The sequence below is a fragment of the Vidua chalybeata genome, chromosome 3 (genome assembly GCF_026979565.1).
Source record: "Vidua chalybeata isolate OUT-0048 chromosome 3, bVidCha1 merged haplotype, whole genome shotgun sequence".
Lineage (NCBI taxonomy): Eukaryota > Metazoa > Chordata > Aves > Passeriformes > Viduidae > Vidua > Vidua chalybeata.
In genome coordinates, this window is record NC_071532.1 from 93,255,503 (window position 1) to 93,283,479 (window position 27,977).

Sequence of the window (27,977 nt, forward strand, 5' to 3'; positions counted from 1 at the left end):
CAAAGAACAGGGAACAACCTTTATTATGTTGGAGCTGACTACCTCCCCCTATACAGAGCTCAGTTCAAATCAAGATATATTCATACAATATTTTTAATTTTATCTATGACTAACATTCTTCAACAAGGAATAGCACAGATATTTAGGATCTAGAATATAATCTTTTCAGAATAATGCTGTGGCAAAACATACAGCCTTCTTTGAGGTCATATTAAGGAGATTTGTCAGAATGGAGTAACTTTGGTTTTTTGTGCCATCCTGGAATATCTGTTAACAACGGAAATGAAAATTTCCAAATAGTTAAAAATACTCTTACTGTAAATGCATATTTTTTCTATGAGACATATATATCCAAACCATCTTTTCTTTCAGACTTACTTGTAAGTAGTTACAGAACACTTGCCAGAGAAAGAGCAACTAAAGCTTAAGCATTTTGAGATGTTTCCTTCCAAACTAATTACTAGCTTTCTACCTTAAAACATCAGAGGCAAACTACCATAACTACCATATTAATAGCTAAATACTTTACCAGGTGAGATTGCAACTCAACATTTTCAGAATATGCTGCCACTGTTCTTCCATTGAAACAAACTATTTTGAAAGATAAACTGTTCCCTAACCAATCAAATTCCTCTTGTTAATTAGAACTAGGGTTATAACAGATGTCCACATGTTCCTGGCAGGCACTTCACAATCTATAGTTTAAAGCATTTTGCTCAATTAATTAATTGTCTTTTTCATGTTTATAACATGAAATACAAGCTTAAAGACCACAGGGAAATTATAATTAAATGACAAACACAATTATTAGTCTCTGTTGTATTGGCTATTTGCAAGAATGCAATCTCATCCCAACAGGGTTAGATGAAATCATAAAACACTTGTCTGCACTTCTAGCCTTGATGAGATTGTGATATTTATGTTCTCTTGTAACATAAACTTCTCTTAGCTGATCATGAACAACCAACCAGGATAACATGTTTTGGATTTCCACAACAGGTATTGAAGTAATATAGCAGAAGGTTGTGTGGAAAACAAAAAAGAAACATTATTTTATTTATGATCTCCCTCATGGCTGGCCAACTTTACTCTCTTATTGGAACACCTATTATTATGTTTTCTCCTGAGGACACTTCTCTCAAATGACTCCTCTCTTAATATCTGTTCTCTCTGCTTCAAAATGTCAATTTTACATTATTTTTTTCCTTTTATGTCACATTAATTCATTCTTCAAAATAATAATAATAAAAAAGTGGTAACAGAAAGGCACTTTACTCTAAAATCTGATCTGTACTTTTGTTGAAAACAGACACTTTGTGGACTCCTAGTGCATTTTTACACAATAGATGTGTGGCCTAAAAAGCAAAGAAAATATCTGCCTTTGTTGACAGTGAAATAACAAGACCTTTCTTTTAGTTTTTATGCTTCCAGACACAGTTTTCCTCTTAGAATGGTTCAGTCTATTTCTGATTTTCCAGATCCATTGACATCCACTGTACCATCCTGGCACCACAAAAGTTTTAAAACGAGGGTGAATATAACTTAAAACAGATTTTTTTATATTGTTTAAGAATGGAAACAAGAAGCTGAACCTTGATTTCCAGTGACAGCTCCTATACTCTTCACACATGGAGAAGGTAACAAGCAGCACATCTGAACATTTTGAAACAGGTGTTAAACCTTTCTCAAGAATAACCACTGGTAAGAGTGCAACATGCCCAGAGTAAGCACTGTCAGCTTTGGGTAAATATTTTAATATTCAAGCTGGATTTTGTTTCTGTGCTTTCCCTCTACTAGTGTATCCAGTCTTACTAGCCACTTTTTTGTTCAACTTCACTTCTTCTAAATGATCTGCCATCTCTGCTGCATACGGACCAATTATTAAATCATTTATTATATATCTTTCTGTCTTACAGAGAATACTCACATTTTCAGAACTAATTAGTTTGAATCCCATCTCTGCAGTTTAAGAATACCAGTTTGCTGTTGTTTGAAATAAATGAGCAATGCATCAAACTTATTTTATAGTACTTGGAAATGTACATTTTCTGCTCCACAAAAGACTGGGAAAAGTCAAGGCCCATGCAAAAAGATTCCCAACACAATTTCTGCCACACACAACAGATGGTGGTAGCCAATGCATAGGGTGGTTGGAAAGCACAGAAATGAACACTGCAGTAATCACTCAGGTTAGAAAGCACACATTGGAAAGATATGTTGGTTCTCTTTTGTTTGGGTATTATTTCTAATTTAAATTAATATCTACATTTATGAAGTCTTTGTAGAGATATTACTAAGCATAGTTAAAGAAAAAGACCTCAAGATTTGGTCTTGATACTTGTTTTTTTTGCAACACTTACAATACAAGAAGATTAAGCCCAGGGTTTATAATTAATATATATGAATAATAATATTTTATATATAAAATAAATAATAAAATATTAAAGAAATTACGTAAAATATGTACTACTACTGAACACAAGGTTTGAATAGCCGACCTACTAGTCATGAAAATAACAGGCAACATAAAAATAATTTTTAGAATTTTATAATGCTGAAGTGTTTACAGTGTTGCACAACATATATATAATGCCACAGTGACGAAATTTGCAACAGCCAGAACTGTTGCCGCAGTACTAGCAAATGGTGAAGAACTCTGAAGAGACTCATCATGCCTGAATTACAGTTGAAAGTACAGCCAAGAAATGCCTTAAATTACTTATCCAGTGCATGGCTGGGCAAGAAGCTGTAAAACTTTTAAATGTGTGTGTGCACCTGGATAATGTGTCTAGACTTGCTCTCCAAATGTGGGAAGTCCAGTCCCTTCACACTTCCACTGACTTCCCCATGAACAGGAGGCTCTCAGCCCCTGAGGAGCTGCATTGCCATTGCCATGACTGAGCTCATGCATACAGATCAACAATGAGCATTTGGACCTGCCTAAAGTGGTTTAATTGGATTTAATGGGACACCTCATATGCATCTAAGGATCTGGGACTAAGTAAGTAAAGATTGATTTCCAAGCAAAATTATCATACTAGAAGTAAGAAACCTGCCATAGAAGAGGTTTACCTAAACCAATATGAGGTCTACAACAAAAGAGCAGTTGGCTATGAAGCACTAGGACAGCTGGTTCCTGCTCTAAAACAGGAATGTTAAGGTTGTTCTTAGGATAAAGCAATGCTTGCTCCTGTTTTTTTAACTGACAAAATAAAATATAGTATTAAGGATTTAAAAATCACTTATATTGATTAAACAATTGTGGCAATTCTGAGCTATTATTATTAATTTAGTTCATAAATTTCAGTACAATTCTGCTGAGTCACACAAATGGAAAACCTGGCCAACTGGATGGATATATGGCTCGATTAGTATATTGAGAAAAAACATCCTGTTATGTTTCTGCAACATAGCTTAGCTTATTGATTTGAATACATGGATTGTGCAATTCCGATAAAAGAAACAAAGACAGCAGTATTATTTGGCACAACACACAGGCACAAGGGGCAGTAGGTAAATGGCCTGAAATACTAATTACAAGAGAGCCCCAAACTATGCCTATGGAAAAGAACACTAATGTCACCTATAGCAGTCTGAAAAAAATCATTAGTCATTTCATACCTATTGTACCTTTATTAGACATACCGGTTTTTAAATGGGCAGTCTGGAAAAACAACATCAATACACAAATATATCTATCAATTAATTAGATTCCACTTGGATACATACAGTCATACATGGTGAACTTCATACACTATTTATGCTTTTATACAACTAACAGACTTGTTATAGTATATGATCATCCAAAAGGAGAATCTTCATCATCACTGACAATGTACATGTGCAGATAGGAAATACTGCTTCTTTCTCTCTGATCAGCCTGTGAAATTTGTCCTCATTCCTTTAAAAGGAGTGACAGTTATCTCCTAGGAGGTGGCAGAAACTGCACATTTCTTTGGGAAATCCAGCAGCCTCGTTACTGCATGCCAAAGGCAGGGAAGGGCTAAGAGAGAAAAAGAGAACACACCTACATCCTGCAGCTCAAAGAGAGCCTGAATGATTGCTAACAGCAGCAAAGGGCTGTGAGCAGAACAACAGGAGATACTGACAAGGACCAATAAGCGCAGCAGTCAGGAGGTGACTGAAAGCAAAGATCATCCTGCAAGGTCACAGGGAGAAGAAGGTGGCTGATTTATAAACCTTGTATTTCCATTCTGCTTCATCTGGCCCCTTGGAGTTTTCTATTGCTTTTATTAATTCCAGTTCATAGTCTAAGAGAATCTGGATTTTTGAACTTCAAAGCCATTTGGATCCTCTTTGGAAAGCCCTTTATAAGGAAAAGGTTCAGGCCCCAGTCCCTCAAAGCTCTGGCAGTTTTGGCTCTCTCACAGCTCTCAGTTCTCAATGAAAGCTTAATAGAAATTACACTTTTCCACAAGAAAGATAATGTCTTTTACAAACTATAGAATAGAACCATTGGCAAGCATGACATAAAGGGCTCACTTGAGTATGTACTGTATCTCCTACGGATTTGATTTACTCAGCCTTGTGATTCTCCATTCACGTAGCTACTCTTATAAAGGAAAGAGGTGCACTAATATGGATGATACAAAAAGTCCAGGCAAAGGAAGCATAGCAAATGTGTCAGCAGTAAACTAACTGTGAAGCACTGAAGCTGGAGTCCAAGCTGGGATAACTAATAACACACTACTTTTAAATACAGATACCCGTAACTGTGCCAGCAATCTGTGAAGTTGCACAGCTAGAACTGTACTTTACTGCCTTAGATGCAGCTTTCTGATATGAATTCTCATTTGCAGTATTTAGCCTTTATTCTCACACTTTTCATTTGGAGACAAGTCAAGCTGAAACCATTTGAAGTTCTCCCAATAAAAGCTACCATACCTAGCATTAATCTCCAAACATACATTTTTTTTAAAAAATCAGTTTTCTAAAGAATATTACTATGATCAAAGGGTTCAGGTTCCTCATCAGCTTTAGTATGGATTACCATAAATCTTCAGTGAATTGTATTGCTGTGATGCTTAACAACTCTTCTTACTGTCCACCAGTGTAAAATGTCCCGCAAATACAAAGCACTATCTAAGAATGCTGCACATGTGTAATTCTGTGCTCTTGGAAGCTGTCAATTTAACATTAACATACTGGCAACAATAACAGAAAGTAGAGAAGAAAAATATCCTTTCAGAGACAAATTCTCTTGATCTCAGTAAAGAAAATTTCCTGTCAGATAAATACTATAGAAAACAGAAGATTTGGTCCACTGTTTTAAAGATTACTTATTTGAAAAAAGGGAAATAAAACAATTTCCTAATACCAGGGTTTGATATTTTCAAAGCAGATATAGCTATACTTATTCTGTAAAGGAAGATGTACAGACAAGCCCCCCTGCCCAAACTTAAAAAAAGAAAACTATTTGACTAAAGAAAGATCCTCTATGAAAACTTAATATTTGTATAAATGAATATTAAAAACATTCAAACTGTGTGATACTATGAATTGGTAACTGACATATTAGCAGAAAAAATAAAATATTAGGCTGGATCAAGAGTTTTCTGACTTTGCTAATAAGAAACTTCTCATTTAAGTTCAAAACTTTGAAGAATTTTTTCCAAAAATAGTCATGATTTATTCTTCTAGAGTAGCTGTGCAATTTGGGAATAAAATTGAAGAAAATTAACTTTTAGAGATTTCTGGGATTTTCTCCAGAAACTGAACAGGTATTTAAAAGTTTTATACTGGGGGTGAACATGAATTCACTCTGCCTCTAATTGTAAAGAGTCATTTAGAGTAAGGAATGCACCAGCATTCAATTTTGTTCACCTACAAAAAAATGGATTCTTCACAGCTCTTGGTGCTACTGTTCAACAACAGGATCAGTGGTGGCAGCTACAACATCCCCAACCATATGGCAAAACTCAGCTCATGTCCATGAAAGGCCATTATTCTATACAGTCATAGGATCATAAAGAGGCAGAAAGCTCCTGTGACTAATTTTTTTTTTTTTCTTAAAGACTAAATATTGCTTCAACAGATGACAGAAAATATGGCAGAGTTTTCATTTACTGTTTGCGGTTCTGCTGGCTGTGAATGTGATCTGAATTGGTAGATTTGCAAAACGGATGAGAAGCAGTTTTCCTGAGTTGACAGTGGTTGTACAAAGCAATTGGTCTGTGAAAGCATAAAGTTAAATTACTGGAAGATCTGTGGATATTTCTTCCCACTTTTATGTAATAATCTGTCTAGTTTTCCTCATGCCAATCTACCCACACTACATCAACAACAATAAAGGTTTTGCCCCTACACGTCTTTCAATTTGCAAACCTTGAAAAATATCACATTTTATTAGGCAGAGAAACCATAAGGTGAAATGCCCTTTTTTCTCTGAATTTATAAGCTTTCAAAACAATAGACACCATAAAGCTTTAAGATTTTGACTCTATCTCCAAAATCTTACAAAGAGAACATATTCTGCTTGTTCATTACAAATCTCTAAGCACTGGAACCAATGATGTACATCACATATAAAGAATGGTGGATGTATGGTTCTTCAGGAGCTATAGATGCACATGCTTAGCAAACTTCTGAATGGAAAAGTTTAGGTATTTCTGTATAATTCAAGAGTGTCTTATTGAGAAATGCAAAGCCTTCAAGCAGATGTACAGGTACTGATTGCTACCATAAGAAAACTATATGTAAAACCACACAGTTTTTACAAAGCCCCTTTAGCAGGTTAATATATCAAAGTAATGTATAACATAATTTAAAACAATTACACATCCTTGAAGCATACCAAGAAAAAAAATACTGTACTAAAGGGATATTATTTTTGCTGGTTATTGAATTTTCCAACTCTTCAGTGAAAATCTTTGATGCAGAATTATAGGTTCAAAAATAATACAGTCCTTGACATCAGGAAGTGTCTTTAGAAATTACAGGTGGTCCTTATTTTCTATTTTGCATATACCAAGCATACACAACTGTATTATCTGGGTTCTTTTCAGTCCCATTTACAGGTAGAAGAGAATTATAGACACTAAGTCCAGTATCACACAGATCCATGGCACTTAGTATCAAACTCAGGACCTTGTATTCAAAAGCAGCAGCCCTTGATAATCAAGTGCCTGATTCTCACAAGGGCCCTTGTGTTCAGTTCAAATCAGCTCCATTTACTGGTCTGAATCCTGCAAATAACCAATGGCAAACCCATGTTTTGGCACAGAGCTGTAGATACTGGCTGAAGCCTTCTGGAGAATGATGTTTAGAGTGCAAATACAAAGGTATCCAAAACTGCGTTAAGGGTGGTTGTGTCTTCTAGACAAAATAGACAGTGCTGTGTGGTAAGTACTACTGATTATGTTATATGCCTGCAGTGGCTTGTTCTTATATGAGTAACTTAAAGAATAATAGACAGAGTGTGAACAACAGGAGTCCCAAGAAAACTTTGAAGGCAAGAGGGGATAATAAATGAACAGTTTCATACTGAGATGCTTTCTGCTTCAAGTCTTCTAAAGTGCATATTCAAAATACTTGAAACTGCATCCTCACAATATGCTGTAGTTTACACCATAACTTAAAATGCAATTCAAATCCATGTCAACATATTTGCTGAAGTCTTGCTAGCAAAAAATATTTTGTGTATCTAATACTGTTAATTGTGCTTACCATACCATTTGCCATTATATTTTAATAAATAAATAATGTAAAAAAATATTTCTAATGTTATCTGGTTTTAAATAAGCTCTATAGCACTGAAGGTGTTAGCAAGTAAGTTCAATCCCATTAAAATGAATGGAAAGGTGTGAATACTGAACTAACAGCATTTGAAGCTATTTTAAATTTTTTATTCCTTCTAGAATTGTCAATGTAATCTGAAATGCTTTTCTAGTTTCTAATGCAATCATCACTACTGTAGCAAAGAAAAGAATTCCAGAGGTGGAATTTCCTTTACTGCTTGTTATGACATCCATGCAATGGCATTTCCAAAGCAAACACAACAAGCAAAATTCAAAATAATTTATTACATCTTCAGTGTATTAGTTTTCACTTTAGTTTGGTTTTTTTTCCTCCCCAGAGTCAACACCAACTCAATGAAACTCTTGAGCTTTGCTTACTGTTTATATTAAATATACAGACTTTTGTAATGTTCTTGAAGAACTTGGTGAAAATCACAGCTAGAATAAGAGAAAAAGAAGAAATTGTCATTCCTGAAAATAGAGGTAGAAAGAGCCAGGAAAGAAGAGCCAGTATAACCAAAGTTTAGAGATAAACAATGCAAGCTGAGTGAAGAGCTTGTTTTATTGTATACTTGCTATAAAAAATAAGGGAGCAAAGGGAGAATTCTGACTGAACGGGCAATGTGTAGTCTGCTTTTTAAGCTGTTTTTTATGTCACTTATGAAGAAACTCAAAACAACCTGAATCACTGTAAAGACTAGGATTTCAAATGAAAGGCTTTCCTATGTTAAAAATTATGGAGCTAGTTATATAGTAAAGAATTTTTGCCTATCTACATCTAAAGAATAGTTATTGGAAGAGTTAAATGGGCTCTTTCAGTTCATGAACAGCTACAGGGATTGCTAGCTACCCAAAGAGTAATAAATGGAAATAACTATATAAAGGTTTTTACTGTATTGTACCCTTTTGTTTTACAATCTCCTTGATGTATTTGGTAAACTCATGCCTTCCTCAAAAAACAAATAATGAAATTCTGGTAAAAATCATAAGTTCTAATAACACAAATAATTTTTTTTTCTCTTTACTTACTAAACAAAGCAATATTTTGAAATGTAATATCTAAATACAATCTGGCAAAAAACAGCACAGACATTTTAAGAACCAAACACATTTTTGAATTAAAATATGGGAGAAGGATAGTTAGTGTTTGGAGTCCTTTCTCTAGTTAGAACAATGAAAGACCCAGGTATGTGACGCCTTAACTTTAATAAAACAAACCACTATCAAGCAGCAAGGAATAAGCTCACAAGACAAAGATCGGGTTAGGTTTCCTCCTGTTTCAAGGAACTATAGTTTTACAACTGAACTCTAAAGATATCCCTGGAAAAAATCAATGGAGGAGAAGAAAGCAACATGGACACAGAGATTTGACTTTCATTGTTTCAATGCAGGACATAGGAAGGGTAGTTGGGAAAGTGGTCTGTGTGTTATATATAACCTGAATAGAAGTCTTGAGCAAAGAACCCTGTCAGTCTGGCTTCCTCCAGGGGCATGACATTCATTTACACAGAAGATAACTCCTGAGACTGCATAATGTGCTAACATGAATAAATTTATTCCCTGACAGTGGAAGATTTTACTGTACTATTATTATCAACTAATCTTCCTCATTCATTTTACAGGTTGAAAAGACAAGTAAAGAGTGGATTTTTACAGTAAATTAAATATTTCACTGAAAAGTATTTTGACAATGCATTAACATATATATTTATTTACGTAAGCCAAACTTGTAAGAAACTTAATGAATTGCTTTTATATCATCACCAACATAACAACTGAGGTGCCTACACAGCATGGATCTTTAATAGGAAAAAAAAATACCATCCCTAAAGAATGTACAAGTCTATGAAGCTGTTTCTCAAAATATTTTAGAAAAAAAAAAAGATCTAGTTCCAACAGTTTTCCCCTGTCTGAGGGATACATGATCTGAAAGCATACAGCTGACTCAAACAGAATTCATGATTGCATATGCTCAATTTTTTGAAATGTTGAGTAAGACTGTATGAAATATACTTTTAAGCATCAGATGAAGAGTTGGTGTATTTTTGCCTTATTTTTGCAGTTTCTCTCAAACAATGTAAGAGGTCAACTCAGTGCAAGAAAAATAATAATCTGAGAAAAATTCCTCAGGTGGCAATGCCACTTCTTAACATCTGATAGATTTCTACTGGAATTATTTATCTCCTAAAATAATCAATACTTGCAATCACAGAATTATTTAGGTTGGAATAGACCTTTAAGATCATTAAGTCCAACAGTAAACCTGACACTAAAGTTCACCACTAAACCATGGAGCCTAAGTCACTTATTATGATCACCAAGTGCCACTTCTAGACATCTTTTAAATACCTCCAGGGATGTTGACACAACCACTTTCCTGGGCAGCCTGTTCCAATACTGGATGACCCTTTCAGTGAAGAAATTTTTCCTAAAATCTAAAGCTCCTATGGTGCAACTTGAGGCCATTTCCTCTTGTCCTTTTGTTTGTTATTTACAGATACTGATGCATACCTTCTTTAACAAAGCAAAGTCTAACAGTGTTATTTTGTGGAGCCTTTCAGCTGGAACCAGTGTCTGTGCTTTAATATCAGAATAAGTCTACAACTCTAAACTAACAAAAAAAGAGGATATGTGGATAATTTAGGTTTGTCTTAATTGTGCTTCCTACATAATCTAAGTACACCTTGTTTCTCTGCATAAGATGAACTACTTCAGAAGATTAGAATTCCCATTGATTTAAGTGGGAAGGGGGGAAAGAAAAATCTATACTTTGCTAAAGCTGCAGCACTCTGTTTACCAATAAAGATTGTGTTCTTAGTTTAGGAGACAGAATGTCTACTTGTCTACTGAGAAAATTTTATAAGACAACAATATCCACTTTTCACCAAAATATTAATTAGGCTTCTAGTGTCTAACTGTAATCCCACAACATAATCAATAGATTATTTCCCAAAGCTTCATCATATGCTTCAAGCATATAATAGCATATCAAGACCTACAGCCCGCTAAAGACTTGCTTACTTTTCTTTGAGATTAAACTCACCCATATCATGATAGAGCCAGTGATCATGGGGAACCAGAACATTTTTCCCATATTTAAAAAAACCCAAATCCTCTCTCTACAAACATGTTTTTTTTTTTTTTTCTTTTCAGGCTGGGAGAAGGTCTTCAGTTTAATACTGTGTCTACTAACAAAGTATGTCTTTTTTTTCATCGTCTACTTCTCCCAGATGAACATGAATGAAAAAGTCTGGCTCCATTTCCAAGCTGCACAGGATATCACTACCATTAACTCCTTTTCAATCTGCATTACAGTGCCTGTATTGGTGTAAACAGCCTACATAGAAGTGTATGAAAGAGTATCTCTATAATTACTGTGGTTTTAAGCTTTTCACTTTCCATTTTTATTTTCTTTCCTAATGCTCTACAATTCACTATTGTATATTTGTTGGTCTGGTAACAGCCTTGATGATAGAAAACTAATAGACAGTAAACATATGTAATTTTTTTTCTATGTATTGCTTTTCATTTCAAAATGTGTCCTTAAGTTGAAAATTTACTGAAAAATGCAATTCAATTATTAAAATGCAATTATTCCTAAGGCATAAAATCGTGACTATAAGTAACATACTCCCCCATTTGGGAAAAAAAATTAAAATTAAGTTCTGCAAGCCTCCAAGACTTTGAGGTGTGATATTTACAGCATTATGAAGTTAAGTTTCTTTAGTATTCTTGTTATTTTCTGGTTATTAACATTGGAAATTTTCTTCTGAATTTTAGACTCCCCTCTTTCACTCTCTGAAATTTTCTGTTTTCATTCTGTGCTTCTGTTTAAGTACATATGTGTGCTTTGCTTCCTAATGCTTTCCAATTAGCAAAGCATTTACTGAGCTTTCACAGTCAGTACTCTGTGATGGCAGAACCAGCTTCTGAAGATTTAGAAAGCTGAGACTGCCACTATTCAAATAACTCATTAGAAAGGGTAAAATATTTAATCACCAGCTAGCTTAACATTTTTAATGCGCATTGAAAACAATTTTGTTGCAACTGGCAAGAGACCGCTAAGTTAAGCTTAATTCCATTAAAGCCAGCCACTATGACCGTATAATAGGAATGTCTTGCACAGCTAAGTTGATAGAACTCTTTGAAGACAATGCTGAGAGAGTGACGTGGATGGTATGCATTTTTCAAGAAACATTTGATAAGGCTACATGTCAAAGATAATTGATTATTGTAAGGAAACCTTACACAGAATAGAACATATTTTAGAGAACTGAATAGTGCATAGTTCCATGAAGACACAACATTTTTGTCTTGATAACTGTAAACTATAAGACAAACATAAATCTGTTAGTAGCATAGACACCGCACTGGACATATGAGAACACAAAAGCATCAACCCATGCAATTTAGTACAGTGAAATTCTGCTACATTGAAAAATATGGGTGTATATATTTATATCCTAAAATTTTAGTCAAGAAATGCATCCTATTCTGGACCATTACTGTGAATAGGAAGGAATCAATCTTTTCAACTTTATGCCAGTGCTTCTATGAAAAATAGGGTACATGGAGATATTAACAATGAAGTTGTGTCTCCATTTTTTTTTAATTGGAAATAAGAGGTCACTTGTCTGCTGATATTTTTTACTTGCTTTTTTTGTTTGCTTTCCCCCTTTTGTAGTAGCTGAGTTAAGATAATTAGGCAGCTAGAACTGAGATGCATTTGATTTTAGAATAATTGCTATAGAAAATCAGAGAAGTTTTCAAATGCCTTTGAGTAAACTGTATAAAGCATTATGAAAACATACCAGGGTGACAATTCCTGAAGTGCAGTGAGAGAGATTAGATGCTTCACATGTTCTCTGAGCTATGAATTATGATATTCAGAGCAGGTCTATCTGCTTTCAAATCAAGTACTCCTACTATCTGAAGATCTAGCACTGGTTGGCTCATATATTTCATATTCTCAGCATACACTTCCTCAAAAGCTGATGAGTCTATCATTCTTTCAGAGCAAATATATGCAAACATGCAGGGTCAATTCAGTATTCAGAAATTGTCATCAATATTTGGTAATTATTACACTGCTGTTTAGGAATGATAAGTAATAAAAATGTCATTTATTCATAAGCATTAGAAAACCTAAACACAGCCTTTCTGCTTTTGATGAATATTGAAAAGTTAATAGTTATTCTTCACTTAAACTCATATGAATAGTTTGTATATCTAACCTCTGAAATTGTTTCATAATAAGCTCTCAATAATGACAGACTCCACTGATTTACTGTCTAGAATATCCATTGACTGACTGAACCCATGATGATGAAGCAATTGTATTCCCAGCAGCATCTATGCTTATACAGCATATGCAGTAATACATCTTTGGTTTGATTTTATTTAAAACCTTATTCTGAATCCTCTTGCCTACTTTCCATATGTCTCTATTTTTACAAGAAATCTGGAAGCATTAAATCTATGTGCTTAGTTTATCTACTGATCCCATTAATCAGCCTTTTGACTAGATGCTAGCAATCTCTCTCGGATACACTTGGTTTATGTCTGTCATAGACATCACCTTTATTTGGGGTTGTTTAAAGAATATTTTACAATTATATTATTTTTAAGCTATGCCCTGGTTATTCTGTAGTTGAATGCTGAAAAGGTTGGAATGACACATGACACATCTCCAGATTAAAGTAATTTACTAACCATTATATTCCAGGGATCTTCTACTTCCATTTTTGCACCAATATCGTATAAAAATTTTAAAGAGTAGACCAGCAAGGACATATTTAAACAGCAGGGAGAGCATGAAAAGAATGAAAGCTTCATCTTATGCTTATAAGTTTACTTCATACAGTCTTGATAGCTTTGACAGCTTTTACTGTTCTTTCAAGTTTCTGCCATATGACTGTTTTTGAAGCATTTGAAGCATCTGCTTTTTAGCAAAATATGCTAAAAAGCACTGGAAAGCCTCCTCCATGTTCAAGCTTCTCAGTCTTATAGATAATTCCTTTTTTTTCATGGCTAAAATGAGGTTTTTTTTTTTTCTGTTTGTTTCCATGGACCTTTTTACTTTAAACCTCCATTTATAAAGGAACCAATGGAAAATGTTCACCCAAAGAAAATCAGCTTTGCAGTTTAGGAAAAAAATGAAAGCTACTGAGGGTGTAGAGAAGCAAAACTTTTTCTACTACAGACTTCAAACATACTGTATAGCAGCTTAAAAAACCCTGTCTGGTGGTGGCAACCATAAATAAAAGGCCATATAAAGATACTCCTCAAAAAAAACCACAAGACAATATGGTCTTGTTTGTTAGTTTATCGTCTTAACTACTCACCTCACCTACTTTGGCAAAGTTCAGAAGTTTCAGTAAGATACAAGTTACCCCAATATGAACAGGAGAAATTATAGTCTAGATAAATGAACCTTATTATGATATGGCAGCCCTTGCCATCTTGCCCTTGTATCTTCAGCATGAAGTTTAACATTTGCTTAGACACAAAAACATTTACATTCCAGAACTTCAGTATTTAATTACAATCCCAGCTGGAGTCAGTACTTTCACAGTGGCATGCAATAGCTCATAGGACATATCTATCATAAACTGTTGCTCAGTGATTCCATATGACAGACTCAAAACAAATGTGTTCTCATACAAAAACATTATATTCAAAGCAATAGTTTATTAGATGTATTCATAGAATTCATTTCTGATAATTTGATCTAATTCAATCATTTTAGGTGCTTGGCTTTATAAAACAGCACAAAATTGATTTTGCTGGCGTTCCTGATTTCAATCAGGAAACAAGATTTTCAGAATGTTTGTGAATGAGTCAGAATACATCTGACATTAATACATGTACACCTGCAAAGATAAACACAAAAATATAAAAAACTTCCTTGTGATCTCATTTATATTATCTAAGTAATTAATCAGTCAGACAAGGCATACATGAAAAGAGCTTCTATTGTAATCACTGGCAGTAGCACAGTGACAGAAACATCACATTCAGGAAAACAGGATGAACACAACTATCGTAACTTGTGCAGTAAAGTGAAAGAGATAAATCCAACACAAAAATATACTTTAAAAATTAAACTAAAACAATACTTGTAGTGGAAGAGAGTACCTCAACTTCAGATCTTAAACCATTCTAGTTTCCAGAGATTTCTGTCTAATAATAGCCTTACATATTTTTGCCACTCTAAATTGCTGTCAGAGAGCAACGCTCGTTTTCCTTATACCTGAGATCAGGAGGGGATTAACATTCTGTGGATTTTTTCTTCTTTTTTTTTAACTCACATCTTACCTCTCCATTCAGAAAGTTTTGTAGAGTGCCATGATTATTTTGGTTATTGCAATTATCAAGAATATTCATCTATTAGAGAGTTTCAATTCTTTACACCTAACATTGAATATTTCCTTAAAATGGAACCTGAAAATATTCCCTCTCTCTACAGCCATTGGAGAGAGACAGAGGTAAATCTCTCCCAGAGACAGTAAAAGCAGGTATTTCCTTTGCCTCCTTAAGTAAAACTCTGAAAGTTACCTGCAATAAATATCGGCTAATCTCTATCTTCACCCTATTGTGTAAATAGGATTATCTTAAATTCTTATTTAAATAATAATAATTAAAAAATTATCTGTTGAATAAAGTCATTTACAGACAGCAATCAAACCCATTCAATTTCATACTCAAAACAGTTTAATACTCAAACCACAGTTTCATGCTCACAGATCCCCAGATTATGATATAATGGCTGAAAGCCATCCACATATGTGAAATAATATTCAGCACTACTCTGATGAAAACATTGGCAACCTCTAAATTCTCACAGAAATAAAAGAAATCATGCTGGATATCTAACCTTTGAACTATATATAGCTCTGTAGAATGATGTGAGCCTGTGAATTACAGTAACAAAACCTGTTGGCTGTTTTTCATAATAGATGGTGAAGAAAGAGGTTATTGTCATGATAACAGCTGTGATTCTGAATAGATTTCCACAACAAAATGTATTACAAGTGGGCACCAGAGGACAGTCAAAGTCTTCACTCATTTATAGATATTAAATTTTTTAAATTTATGTACTGTGGCTGCCTTAATGCTCTTCTCTAGTTATCATCTGTCCTGGCTTGTAGTAAGATAAGCATATATTCTATTTGCCATCTGTCAGAGGTGGGGCAGGTATCTTCTGTTGGGCAGTTTTCTTATCTCTTCCAAGAACAATGTCTTCCTCCGCGGAGATATCTTGTGTTAATGGGCCATTGAATGGCTCACTGCATGACTGAGAAAGTTACATCATCCCATTCCCAGAGGGAAGAGCCAAGCATCCCTACCTGCATAAAACAGCATTTTTTAGGACATCAGCACAGCCTCTTCACTGGATTCCCAGAGGAAGACCAGGCCCATCTACTCTATCACCATCCCTTCAGAGAAAACTACACCCTTCTACAGGATCATCGCTTCAGCAGCCACTCCAGGAGGAGCAGCCACCATTTAACTGGACTATCACCAACACCCTGACTCCTCAGGGTGTCAGGTTTCTGACTCTATCAGTAGTTTTATTTGTACTAATTACATTTTTTTTTAATTTAGTTGTGGTTTTTTTTTTTGTTTTTTTTTTTTCCTAGTACAGAACTGTTATTCCTATTCCCATATCTTTGCCTGAGAGCCTTTTTATTTTGAAATTGTGGTAATTCAGAGGGAGGGCCATTTTACAGGAGGCCCTTGCCTTCCTTCACAGACTCCTATCTTTTCAAACCAAGACATCATCCTGGATCATGATGGGGGTAACTTCAGGGGTCATGGGCCACACCTGAAGGTTTTTGCCCTAGATATTCATGGACATACACACATCCATACGTACTTCCAAGAGAGCATGAGCACTCCACCCCCTTGCAAGATGTATTACTGATTAAAGAATGGTGATATAGTCAATTTCTAACAAAGCTGCTGCGACTATCTCACTTCTAAATTATTCTGAAACAAAGGAGGAGAACACTGCTGAAGTACAAAATTACACAGTACTTAATTTCTTGTTAATCAGTCTTGTTATCTAGTTGGTTTAGAGTGGCATTGAATTTGAATTCAGCTGAGTGTCCTGGACCCATTGAACCTGATCAGATAGCACTTTGAAAGGGATAAATTTGACTTCTCTTTTCAAGGGTACAGAGAGGTAATCAAAGCATCAAGTTCAAACTTTTCCTCCTACATAATTTCTACTGATGCCAGTCTGGTATGTTTTTGAACGTGTATTGATCCAGATTTAAAGAATAGACTAACAACAAAATGATAATATTATTTCTTAGCTGTTCCTCTCTTTATTTTGTAAACAATGCAGTGTTCTGCAGTTTACAAATTAATAACTGTCCCTCTGTTATACTCTTCTCAGAATATCAACTGACAGTAAAGGAGACAATGGGCACAAACTGAAATAGAGGATATTCCACTCAAAATTTAGAAAAAAAGTTTTTTCAGTGGAACTCATAAAACATTGGATTAATCCCCCAGAGAGTTTGTGCAGTCCCCATTCTTGGTGACAAAACCCAACTGACATGGACAGTGTCATGGGAAACCAACTTTCAGCTGGTGGGCTCTGACTGGAAAATCTCTAGGAATGTCTTCCAAAGTCAGGTATTTCTGTTATTCTATGAAATAATTCCACCTTAAGGCATCTGCTGAAAATGCACTTTCAGCATAAAAGCTCAAATCATGACTGCATTCCCAGAAGAAAACTGAGCAACTAGGAGCTCAAAGACACCTTTGCCACTGGAGGTCAGTACAGTATTTCTTGCCTGATAATCTTAGACTTTACTCTAGGCCACAGCTGGTGTTACCGTTGCATTCCTAGGGCAAATGCTGGCATTTAAAAAAAAAATCCCATTTAGACAATCTCTTTAAATAAACATAGTAATAATATAGCAATGTGATATTGAGTGTCTATTTTCTCCTTAAGATGGTTATCAACTGAAGATTCAGTTTCCCTCTTCTCTTGCCTGATCTGTTGCTCACTGAATGTCACCTGCAGTGAGGTAAATGGCCAGTTTTTCAAACAGCCCAGTTTGGTACATACGGTTCAGAGGCCACTTCATTGTCAGAAAGCTGTCTCAGTACTGATTTATTATTGAATATATAGAATACTAAACTAACAGTGAATAAGATGTTTTTCCATCAGAATATTTTTCTGATGCTGCACTACACAGTTTACCTCTGCAGATGCAGTTTGTAGTTTTTTCTAGCCTACCTGAGAATGATTAGACACACTGAAGGGGAAGGAAACTACCCTAAAAGTCAACTCCTTAATAATTCCAGGCAACCAATACTCCCTCACTGATTCAAACCAAGAGCAGATTCCTTGATTCCACCATACTTGATAAGCTGTGTTGTAAGAGAAATAAGAAGCAGAGCTTCTTTCAGATCCATCTCTCCCTTGCCCATTAATTCAGTTTACAGTGCCAATCATTTTCCTGACCATGTATAGGTCACAAGAGCTCATGAGAGCACGAGATGTGAGGAAAATTTCCTTCCCTTAAATCTTGAATGGCCATAAAAGTCAGGATATATATCTGTCATTAGTAATTTAATATTGATTGGTAAGTTAGACTGTCCAAACCACAAAAAATAACCATACTTTTCCTCATATATGGAAGTCATTGGCGATCTAAATGCATAAACACTCTTGGATACATTCAAGCACTTATTTAAAATACTTGTCATTTCATTTGCTGAGAAATTTGGCAAAACTTGTCTCAAATTTTGTGCTAAAACAGCTTCTTCCTTGACTTCAGAAACAACTATTCTGTAAAAATAAAAACTATTAATAAAGTTTGAAGAGGTAATAAAGTTTTAAGTATTTCTTGCTTCCCCTTTTACTTTAAATTATTTCAAGGATAAAGTCCTATAACCAGGAAGCATAGAAGTCCCAAGAGTGGAACCTGAAAGGCCCGAGAACTGCCAGACAGGAAACCACCCGTGGGATTGGTTTTGAACAAGGCACAAGAATGCATCTGAATGTGCACGAATGAGAAGAAAAACCTAGTGAGGATTGGACACTTCTAATATACTTTGTTATACAGTAATATTTAAATAATATATCTGGACATGAAAATGAATGTATTACAGGGACCTAATTTTATTTACATTTACATGTGGCACTTAGGGACATGGTTTAGAGGTAGACCTGGCTGTGTTAGGTCTACAGTTGGCCTCAATGAACTTAAAGGTCATTTCCAACCTAAATGATTCTGATTCTCTTTCTGTCTGTGTTCATAGCAGTGATAAAAAATAAGAGGATGAAGCTCACATTGGAATTTTGTGCATTTCTAACAATTGCTGTGAATACATGCAGTATGATAAAAAAGGTACTACTGGGGAAAGAAGGGCCACCTCAGAAGATGAAGGCATTCCCTAGAGAAATAGGAATAATTGTAGAAGAAAAAAGACTTTTCTAGTTGGCTTTTTCTTTGTGTGGTGTTTTGCATAGAGCACGTCAGATGTAGGAACATAGTAAAAAACAAAGCCTTTCTTTATCCAATCTATTTATCATTTAACCATTTCTGCTTTAGGTGAAGTGTCATCTACTGTGCCTTCTGCATGCTGGACATGGAGAGCAACTACTGGGGCTGTCCTCTGTCAGCTTAGGTCACTTTCTAAGAGGAAAAGGGTTTGCCTTCAGTTATTTTCCACATTCTCACGCATATTTATCTATTTTTTAAAACCTAGGGACAATGGAGGAATACACACTGTGCAGAAAAAGCAAAAGCATCTAGAGATGCTTAATGCAAGGGACACTCTGCTGGGGCACAACTTGAGAGAAGGGAAAAGGATAGCATTTGGCCAAAACAGGTATTGTGCTATGATAAAGCCTTTAGTATTTACAGTTACCAGCAGAACTGTTTGGTAAAACTCAAGTCAAAGAGTCCTTAAAAAGCTGATACCATTTTGTTCCCATTCCATTTGATCCAGCTGCAGCTGGGTGAATCCTGCATTGAATGAGTTGTTGAGGTGTTACCAAGACTTCTCCTGTTTAAGTCAGAGAGCTATTCCCTATCTCAAAAGGACAATCTGAGAATATAGCAAAGCTCATGGTAGTACATGATAGAAGACTGCCTTTGTTGTTTATTGCCCCATCTTGCTATTAGTTGGCTAGATTCAACCTGTTTGGACACTTGAAGAAATCCTCAAATAAGCTGTATCAAAGGCAGCTTTTCTTCCTGAAGTGCTGCCATGCACAGCTTTATTAATGCCAGACAGAATTTCTTCATGACGCTCTTGTCTTATATCTGTTGTGAAGCGAATCTGATGGAACATACCTGGTAGATGATGTACTAATGCCAACACATCAATTCCTATGGATAGCTGCTAGTTTCTAAGTAAATGGCTCATTTTTACTTATGGTGTTTTTAGCAATCTGGATTGTTCCTCTACTCTTCTGTTGCAATAGCAATGAGCAAAGGCATCTGACTTTGAGAAAATGCCCAAACTCTATTTTCTCTATTTCTACATAGATTCTATTTTAAATATTTATTTTCCTTCTAGTCTCATACTAAACTAAACTGTATCAGCTTAAAAGGGTTCCCTTACTGTTCAAAACAGCCACAGATGAGAAAGAACAAGAGCACATGGCAGGTACTGGTAAGGATATAGTTATGATTAATTCATTGGTTGGATAATTTTGTCTGGTGATGGAGTTATGATTAAATAGCCATGTTAATTATTTATTTAAGAATTTGGCTAAAATATAGGTTATGGTTTCCAAATGTTTGAGGAAAATGGTTTCCATTAATCTATACAGAACAAAATAAAGACTGCAAGAGTCATCAGCTGACCAGTCTGTTCTAAAGCATAATTTCTGTCTTGCCTTTTATTTCTGTTGAGACACCTCAAGGCTGAAAATAGCACAGGTGCCTTGGGATGCTTTATTCCCATTTAGCCTCATAGGTGTCCAAGGCCTTTTGGAAGGTTGAAGGAATTCTGATATCAAAGTATCTGAGTAATGTAGGAGCACCCCTGCTACTTTCAGGGGTCTGCAACTGCAGCTGCTGGCTACCTGCCTGCCGGCCTGTGTTTTCATTCCACTCACTCTTCAGCTGCCAGCCAGCTCTCCCTGCCTACCCCTCACAGCTCTTGTTGCTCAGCCATCTCCATCTTCTTGTTTGCCTCAATGCCACCATCACATCCACTAAACAACTGGGTCTTTTTTTTTCCCAAGTGTCCTTTCCTACAAAAGACTGCCCTTCTTAATATTTAGCTCTATGCACAATTCAGAACAATTCTGAAAGTGATGTCAAATTCTTTTCTCTAATATGCAGAGCAGAGTTGGATTATATGAAGTCTGGTAGGAGTTTCTGGTTTAATTCACTGACTTTAGATTCAGAGCAGAATTAGGCCATTTGATGCTAAATTCTCAGGATGTGTTTGAATAAAAATAGTACAAATACTATGGCATTCAAACTCTTCATCCATAATATATTCATCTTGAAGTGCACAGCTGCCATGCATATATTTATGTAACTGTTATCTGTAGAAATAGTTAAGCATTCAGTTCAACTCTGAAAAAAATATTTAGAAAAGTTAAGGACGACTAAGTGGTGAGCACAAGCAAAAGGTATAGTCATTAGACATACATGTCTTCAGAAGGCAGCAAATCACTAACATTTTCATCTGAATCATATATATGATATACATAACAGAGCTAGAAAATGTACAGAGAGGACCAAGATTGGCCAGACATTTGGAGAAGTGAGGAATCTAAGCAGACCGCAACTTTTCTGTTAATAAGCAGACAGCTAAAAGGGGCAATGATAAGCATTCATTTTTCACAGTCAAAACACTTGAGGCAATCCATAAAATACTCAAACACAAGGCTTAAACCAAAGACAATGTAATTAATTTATAGAACCTAGTCCCATAACAATTTTGAAATCAACAGTGTAAACATGTTAAAAAACAAGACTAGATAAAACCATGAACAATTGAGACATCGGAAGCTTTAAACACAGTATGACCTCCAGCTTGAGAGGACCAGACACAACAGAAGCCGGATATGGACCAGACAGGAAGGTGGAAGCATTCTCTACAAACCCCATCTCCTGTATTGTTTTTCATTATCAACTACTGAGAACTTTTGTCTCTCCCATTTTGGCAGCTGTCTTGCACTTGCCCTACACTGTTCTCAGCCTTCACAAATAAAAATGCTGCAAGTAACCTGGTCTATGTATACTGTAGGTGCTGAGGGCTACAGGAATATCTCTGCCTTCCTGCTCTACACAGCTGGTACAGCTATGCAGAACCTCCTTACACCTGCCCCTACGTTTCCCAGATTTCTTCCTCCTTCCTTTCTAAACATAACTGTACAATGTCTTTGGTGCAGCAATACAAGCACAGTCATATTAATCACCAATATTTTGTATAGTTTATATAATATAGTTTATTCTGTTGCATCTCTGGCAGGCTCTTGGCAGTATAGCAACAAACATCCCAGTAATAAATGAGCTTTTAAGTGCACCAAGCTTTACTATTCAGCAGCTGGCATGTGGTCTCTGATCAAAACTTAATGCATACGACCCTTGCATAGGCAGCACACCAACCAGCAGTAACAGTAGCAACACTAATAAAAATGTTAGACATTGCTCTGACCTCAAGTTAAGAACACAGGTCAACTGTCTTCCTAACTATACCAAAATCTATTACTTCAGGGGCTCTTTTCCTAAGCTGCACTAACACACTACTGAATTGCAGTGAGTTAGGTAAGTAGGAGCACAATGCCCATTAAGCCTCCATAAACAATTAACTTTTGCAGCTGAGCTCTACAACAAAACAACCTGTCTGCTGCCATGGGATGTTGTTCCACTTCATGTAGGTCATTGGTGAGGTAATAGACAGTTTTACCCAGCAACAGCAGAAAAGTAGCAAAATACCAGCAGAACACATCCTTTGATAGGTTTAATAAAAATATAGATCAAGTTTATAGCAGAAGAAATTGAAAAAAAAAAAGCAATTACCTCACTTAAATGTATTTCAAATGTTTGTAAAGAATACAGAATTTTACTGCTAAAAATACCCCAACAAAACATACATTCAATGTAAAAAAATGCCTTAAACTTACCTCTTAGTTTACACTGATTTAATATATTTTTTCTTCTACTTTTCAACTTTCCTTGCATCTTGGGAATATAGTGGTTTTCTCCACCCGTTTCCTTCCTCTCACCTCCTCCCCCTCCAATCTGGCCTCCTTTCCTTCCTTGGAGGTTTTTAAGCTTTAATTTGAGAGTGTAAAGCTGAAAAATATTTGATACAATTTTTTTTTTTAATTAGAGAATTGAGCTCCTCACCATGGTTGAAGCATTTCTGGGAATAGCACCAAAAAGCTGGAAGCTACTGCACTGAGTAGCCACAGCTTATCTCTTAAAATCATCACTCATTTATTTTTTCCAGACAACTAATGTTTCAGCATTTTACTTACAGACATGACTGCACTTTAGGAAACTAGAAATGAGTCCGAGTCTCTTTGTTCAATTTTGGAACGTGAAAACTAGATTCCCAAATTCCAGCGTGGGCCCATCTCCAGCTGGAACAGGAACAAGACTCACCAAGTGGGATTTGACAATGTATGAGCTGAGGCTTAAGTTAGTCACATTTTAAATGAGCTCAGAAGGGTATTGATGATTATATGTTCCAACTGGAGGAGGTAGTTGTCAGTCTGCCTGCAGTGTGCATGTCACCACAACGGGGAAGGGGAAATATTTTAGAGCTTGTGTGGGATTGGGCTTGATGAATGGAGCACTTGGGAAGTCTCCTCTCCTATAATTTGGATATTGTTGGGGAAGAGGGGAAAAAAGTATAGGTTAGATATAATCTTCAGGAACTCTGTAATATGCATTCACAGTGAGGGGTGTTGAATAGACTTTGCATTTCTGTATGCAAGTGAGTGGAAGCCTACAGCCTGTTTTAGGTTTCCATTAATTGGCACGAAATTTGCTTTACAGACTGTATGTATATTTTTTTAATCTTCATTTGATATGGCTAGAGATTGCTTTCATCTAATAAAGAATATTTTCCTGATAAGATATCAAATCTGTGGTAATGCTAAATAAGTAATATCTTTTGTAAATGCTTACACATTTCAGGTATGTGGATAACAGTAGTCTTCCTCTCCATTCCTTTTTTGTTCATTCATTACATTTGTCTTTCCTCTTACATTACCCCTGCTTGAACAACAGCAAATTGCTCCTACAATCCACTTATTTTGTGAAACTCAGCAATTACATGTCTAGTCTTTTACACAATCTATCTGCATATTCTTTCAAAGACATTATTTCCCTTTTGGACATTATACCGACTACAAACTGGACCTTTCACAACCAAAAAATAAAACGTTTTAGTGTAATTGAATTTGTATATTTTTATGTATTTAGTTAGTATGTATTAAGCATATAAAATCAGTTCTGAAGTAGTTTATCACAGATGCATTAGCTTCTCATTTGTCTCAATCAGAATATGATACATTCATAACTCTTTCTGCTCATGTTTCTAACCTCTAAGTATCGTTTATTTTCTGTTTCCTGCTGTTTACATCATCTGCTGACTTCATTAACATGCTGTTCACTTGCTTTCTTTAATACTATTAATGAAAGTGTTAAATAAGGCTGAAACAGAGACTAATCATTACAGCAGCACATCGGACAACTGGAATGTGTCATCAGCCAAGGTTTCTGCAGCAAGATCTAAAAGGTCAATTTGTCAAAATCATTCCTTTTAATTAGTTTCACTAAGTTATTTTTTCAATTGACTGATGTTTAATTGTGGCATTACCAGAAAGCCATTTGTGAAACCTTGGTATAGAAAATCTGACTGCTTATGTATTTGCTTTTGTCTAAACCAAACCTACTGGCAAGTTTGTATTTGCTTCAGAATGGGTTTTGAACTACTTACTACAGTTCTTCTTTCTATTTACCTCTTCATACTCGCTATTTCATAACATAGTTTACCCTTTCAGATTTGAGATCCTTGAATTAACTCCATGCAATTGACAAAACAATTAGGTTGCTTTAAGGCTGTGCAGAAGGGTATGTGATAACAAACAAATAATATTAAATAGAAGATAATATTATTTACATAAATAGACACACATAGTGAGAATATATATGACTCCAACACAGACACAAACAATTCCAAATATATTTCCAACATAACTAAGGGAAGCATGAGAGGTGTCTGTTAAACATCAAAAAGCATAAACAGAGAAGGAAAAAAAACTATTTTACCTGCATAGTTACTGGTGACCTGCAAACACACTAACTGAGGATAAATTAGGCTATAAGTGAGAAGGTAAATAACAACCATCAGGAATGTGAGCCTTCAGATAAGTCCTCCAGTACATGTAGCCAAGGCAATGAAAATAATGCCTCTAATACAAAGCTGGCTTGGTTCTCAGAAGGAGTTGTCAAGTGGTTGCTTGAAAAGGCAGCCGTCCCTGATCTCAGACATGGTGGCCCTATCTGCCTTCCAGCTCTGCGAGCATGACAGTGAATACCAACAATTCTTAACCCCTAACTTTGTCTTTGAAATTACTGATTCACATTTTCTTTGTACTGAAAGTCTGGAATAAATACTGCACAGTTTTGATGAACCTCAATTGCCTCATGAAATCTAAAATAAGAAAATGCAATTATTAATCTTTATTACTAAGAACATATGAGCAGCTGAATTTTTAAGTGTCAAACTTTTGGCCTCTAAAAAATTAGTTTTCAGTAAGTATACATGAGGGAAAGTTTCACAAGCAAGGGCACTCTCAAAGACAGTGGATTCTGGCACTGACTGAGGTCTTTGTTGAAAAGCTCAAGTTTACTACTCCTGACATACAGCAACTACATCAGGGTCTGCTGCCACCCCAGTAGTATCAACACAGACCTGGGAAAAATGGATATAATCTAGCCCAAAATAACACAGCCTTGACATTTTTTCTTCTTCTGGGGACAAAAACCACAAAAATCTCTCATGGCTTTGAAAAGATTGAAAATATTTGAATTCAGGTCCCCAGAACTATTTTGAATCTGAGAAGTGACAGAGCTGACAGAAAAGGACAATCACGCATTTTTGTAATCATAGTATTTTGAGTATATAGGTCATTTCATTTTGAGGTCTTCAGAAAAGACTTGCGGACATTCAAAAATTTCAGCATATCTTTTTATACAAAAAAAACCCAGTCTCAATTAAAAAGAGTATCAAAAGATTTGCTCATGGATAATAATAATAATAATAATAATATATGTATTTGATTTCATGGAATGAAGCATTCTTGATCCTCCTAAGAGCATTCTCCTCTAAGTTTTTAACTCTTATCAGTGGAAGAAGGAGCTTTGGTGAAAGTTATTTAACCTTTATAGTGCATTATTTACATAGACTACTCCAAGAAAACTAACAGGGCTGTTACTCTAGGTACAATCTTTTTTATTTGGCTGAATAGTTCTTGGCCTTTTCAAAGCACATGACTCATTGTTTTCATCAGCCTATGATCATAATGATACAAAGAAAAGTCACAGTAATTATAGAGCAGTCTTCATAAGAGCTATATTTAATAAGCTATGTTCATCCTTGTTCCAACTTCACTAGCTTCTGTCAAAAGCAAGGATATATTTAACCGTTGTGTGCTAGATGGCATAGCTACAATTATTATCCTTGAGAAAGCAGCAATGCTTTGGACCTTTTAGAGGTTAAACCTTATTTTCTGTTTGTTAACAAAAATACTGAACAGTTGAAATAAATTGAGAGTGCAATAAATGTTCATAGACTTCAAACAAAGCATTCTTTCTGAAATCAGGTCTATAAAAGGCTTAATTATGTTTTTACCTTTTCAGTTTGACAACAAAACCAGTGATGAAAGGTGAACATACATATATTGGTATATATGCATGTATTAGCATAAATACAAACATATTGGCAAGAAATATGAGAAGTGTATCATCAAACCCCTTTATTTTTCATTGGATTATTAGGTGTTTAAGTACAATTAATGATTACCATTAACACCAGAAATCTTTAAAAAATGGAAAAAAATCCAACTCTTTATCTAGAGGAGATCACAATGAACATATGAGACAGCAGTAGGATACAGTCTGCTGAGTAGCACAAATTAAAATGAGAAAAAAGTTGCTCAGAATACATCTTAGCACACAAACTGAGCATCAGATGTAATCTGTTGCCATCACCAGGTGGTTTACATAAACATTTATCTATTATGAGGCCTTTGTAAATGCTATTTTGAATTGTTACTGGAAATTTATTTAATAATAATAATAATAATAATAATAATAATAATAATAATAATAAATAGATAGATAGATAAATAAATAAATAAATGAACTCAGGGCACCAGCCTGGTTCTATTTTACCAGTTCAATTTAACCAGTGAAAAATAATTCAGACTACCTTGAAGGAAGAATAGGCACATTATTGACTTCAAAGGTCTCACTAACAGTAGCATATGACTTCTGGCATCATTTCAGTCTCACTGGTTCTTGATAATTAAAAATACTGTTTACTTCACAGTACATTTTTAATTAATAAACAAAATAATTTACATAGCTGCTTTCTTTGTCTGTTTGCTAGCACGTGTTCTGCTACACAAGTGTTTACTTCCTGCTGCCCTGAAGAGGAATCCTTGTGTTCACAGAGGAGGAACAATATGGCTCAGAGAATCAGATCTACAGAACCATCCTGTAATAATTGGTCATTCAGGGTGGGAGGAATGAGGGGTGAAATTTCACATAAAAATTATGCTGGGGGGCCAAACGAAAATATAAGATAATAATAACAGAATTCATTAATATCAGGTAATATTAATAGAATTCAAAGAACCAAACATATTTTTTGTTCATTCCAGAACTCCACACATCCTTCCTTTTTTCAAAAGCATGAGGTATAAAATCCTTCCATCTCATCTACTGCATACAAGATATCTGTCTTCCCACACTGCCATCCAATACAGCTCAGAATTCTGGTCTTATAAGCCTCAATATAAAATGTGCTGTTCTCTAAATTAAAACTTCAAAAGCATACATTGTGTTTATAGACTGGCTCACAGTCACAGGGATCATATGTGCATGTGAATGTATATGAGAGTGCATGAGACAAGACTACTGAACTTATTGATTAATTTCTAATTAAAAGAGAAGACAGTGAAACACTGGGAAAATTCTGAAGCAACCT

The 27,977-nt window shown here is 35.3% G+C and overlaps 1 protein-coding gene across 5 annotated transcripts in view; it reads right to left on the minus strand.

The window, feature by feature from the left end:
• Positions 1–27,977, minus strand: part of DLGAP2 (DLG associated protein 2) — a 449,026-nt gene that overhangs the window by 271,514 nt on the left and 149,535 nt on the right. Inside the window, exon 2 of one of the 5 annotated variants that reach the window (XM_053938071.1) lies at positions 22,876–23,047. The exons of the other annotated variants lie outside the window; for them this stretch is intronic. Coding sequence (XP_053794046.1) covers positions 22,876–23,047 — 172 coding nt within the window. The remainder of the gene's footprint in view (positions 1–22,875; positions 23,048–27,977) is intronic. 5 annotated transcript variants of the gene reach the window in all.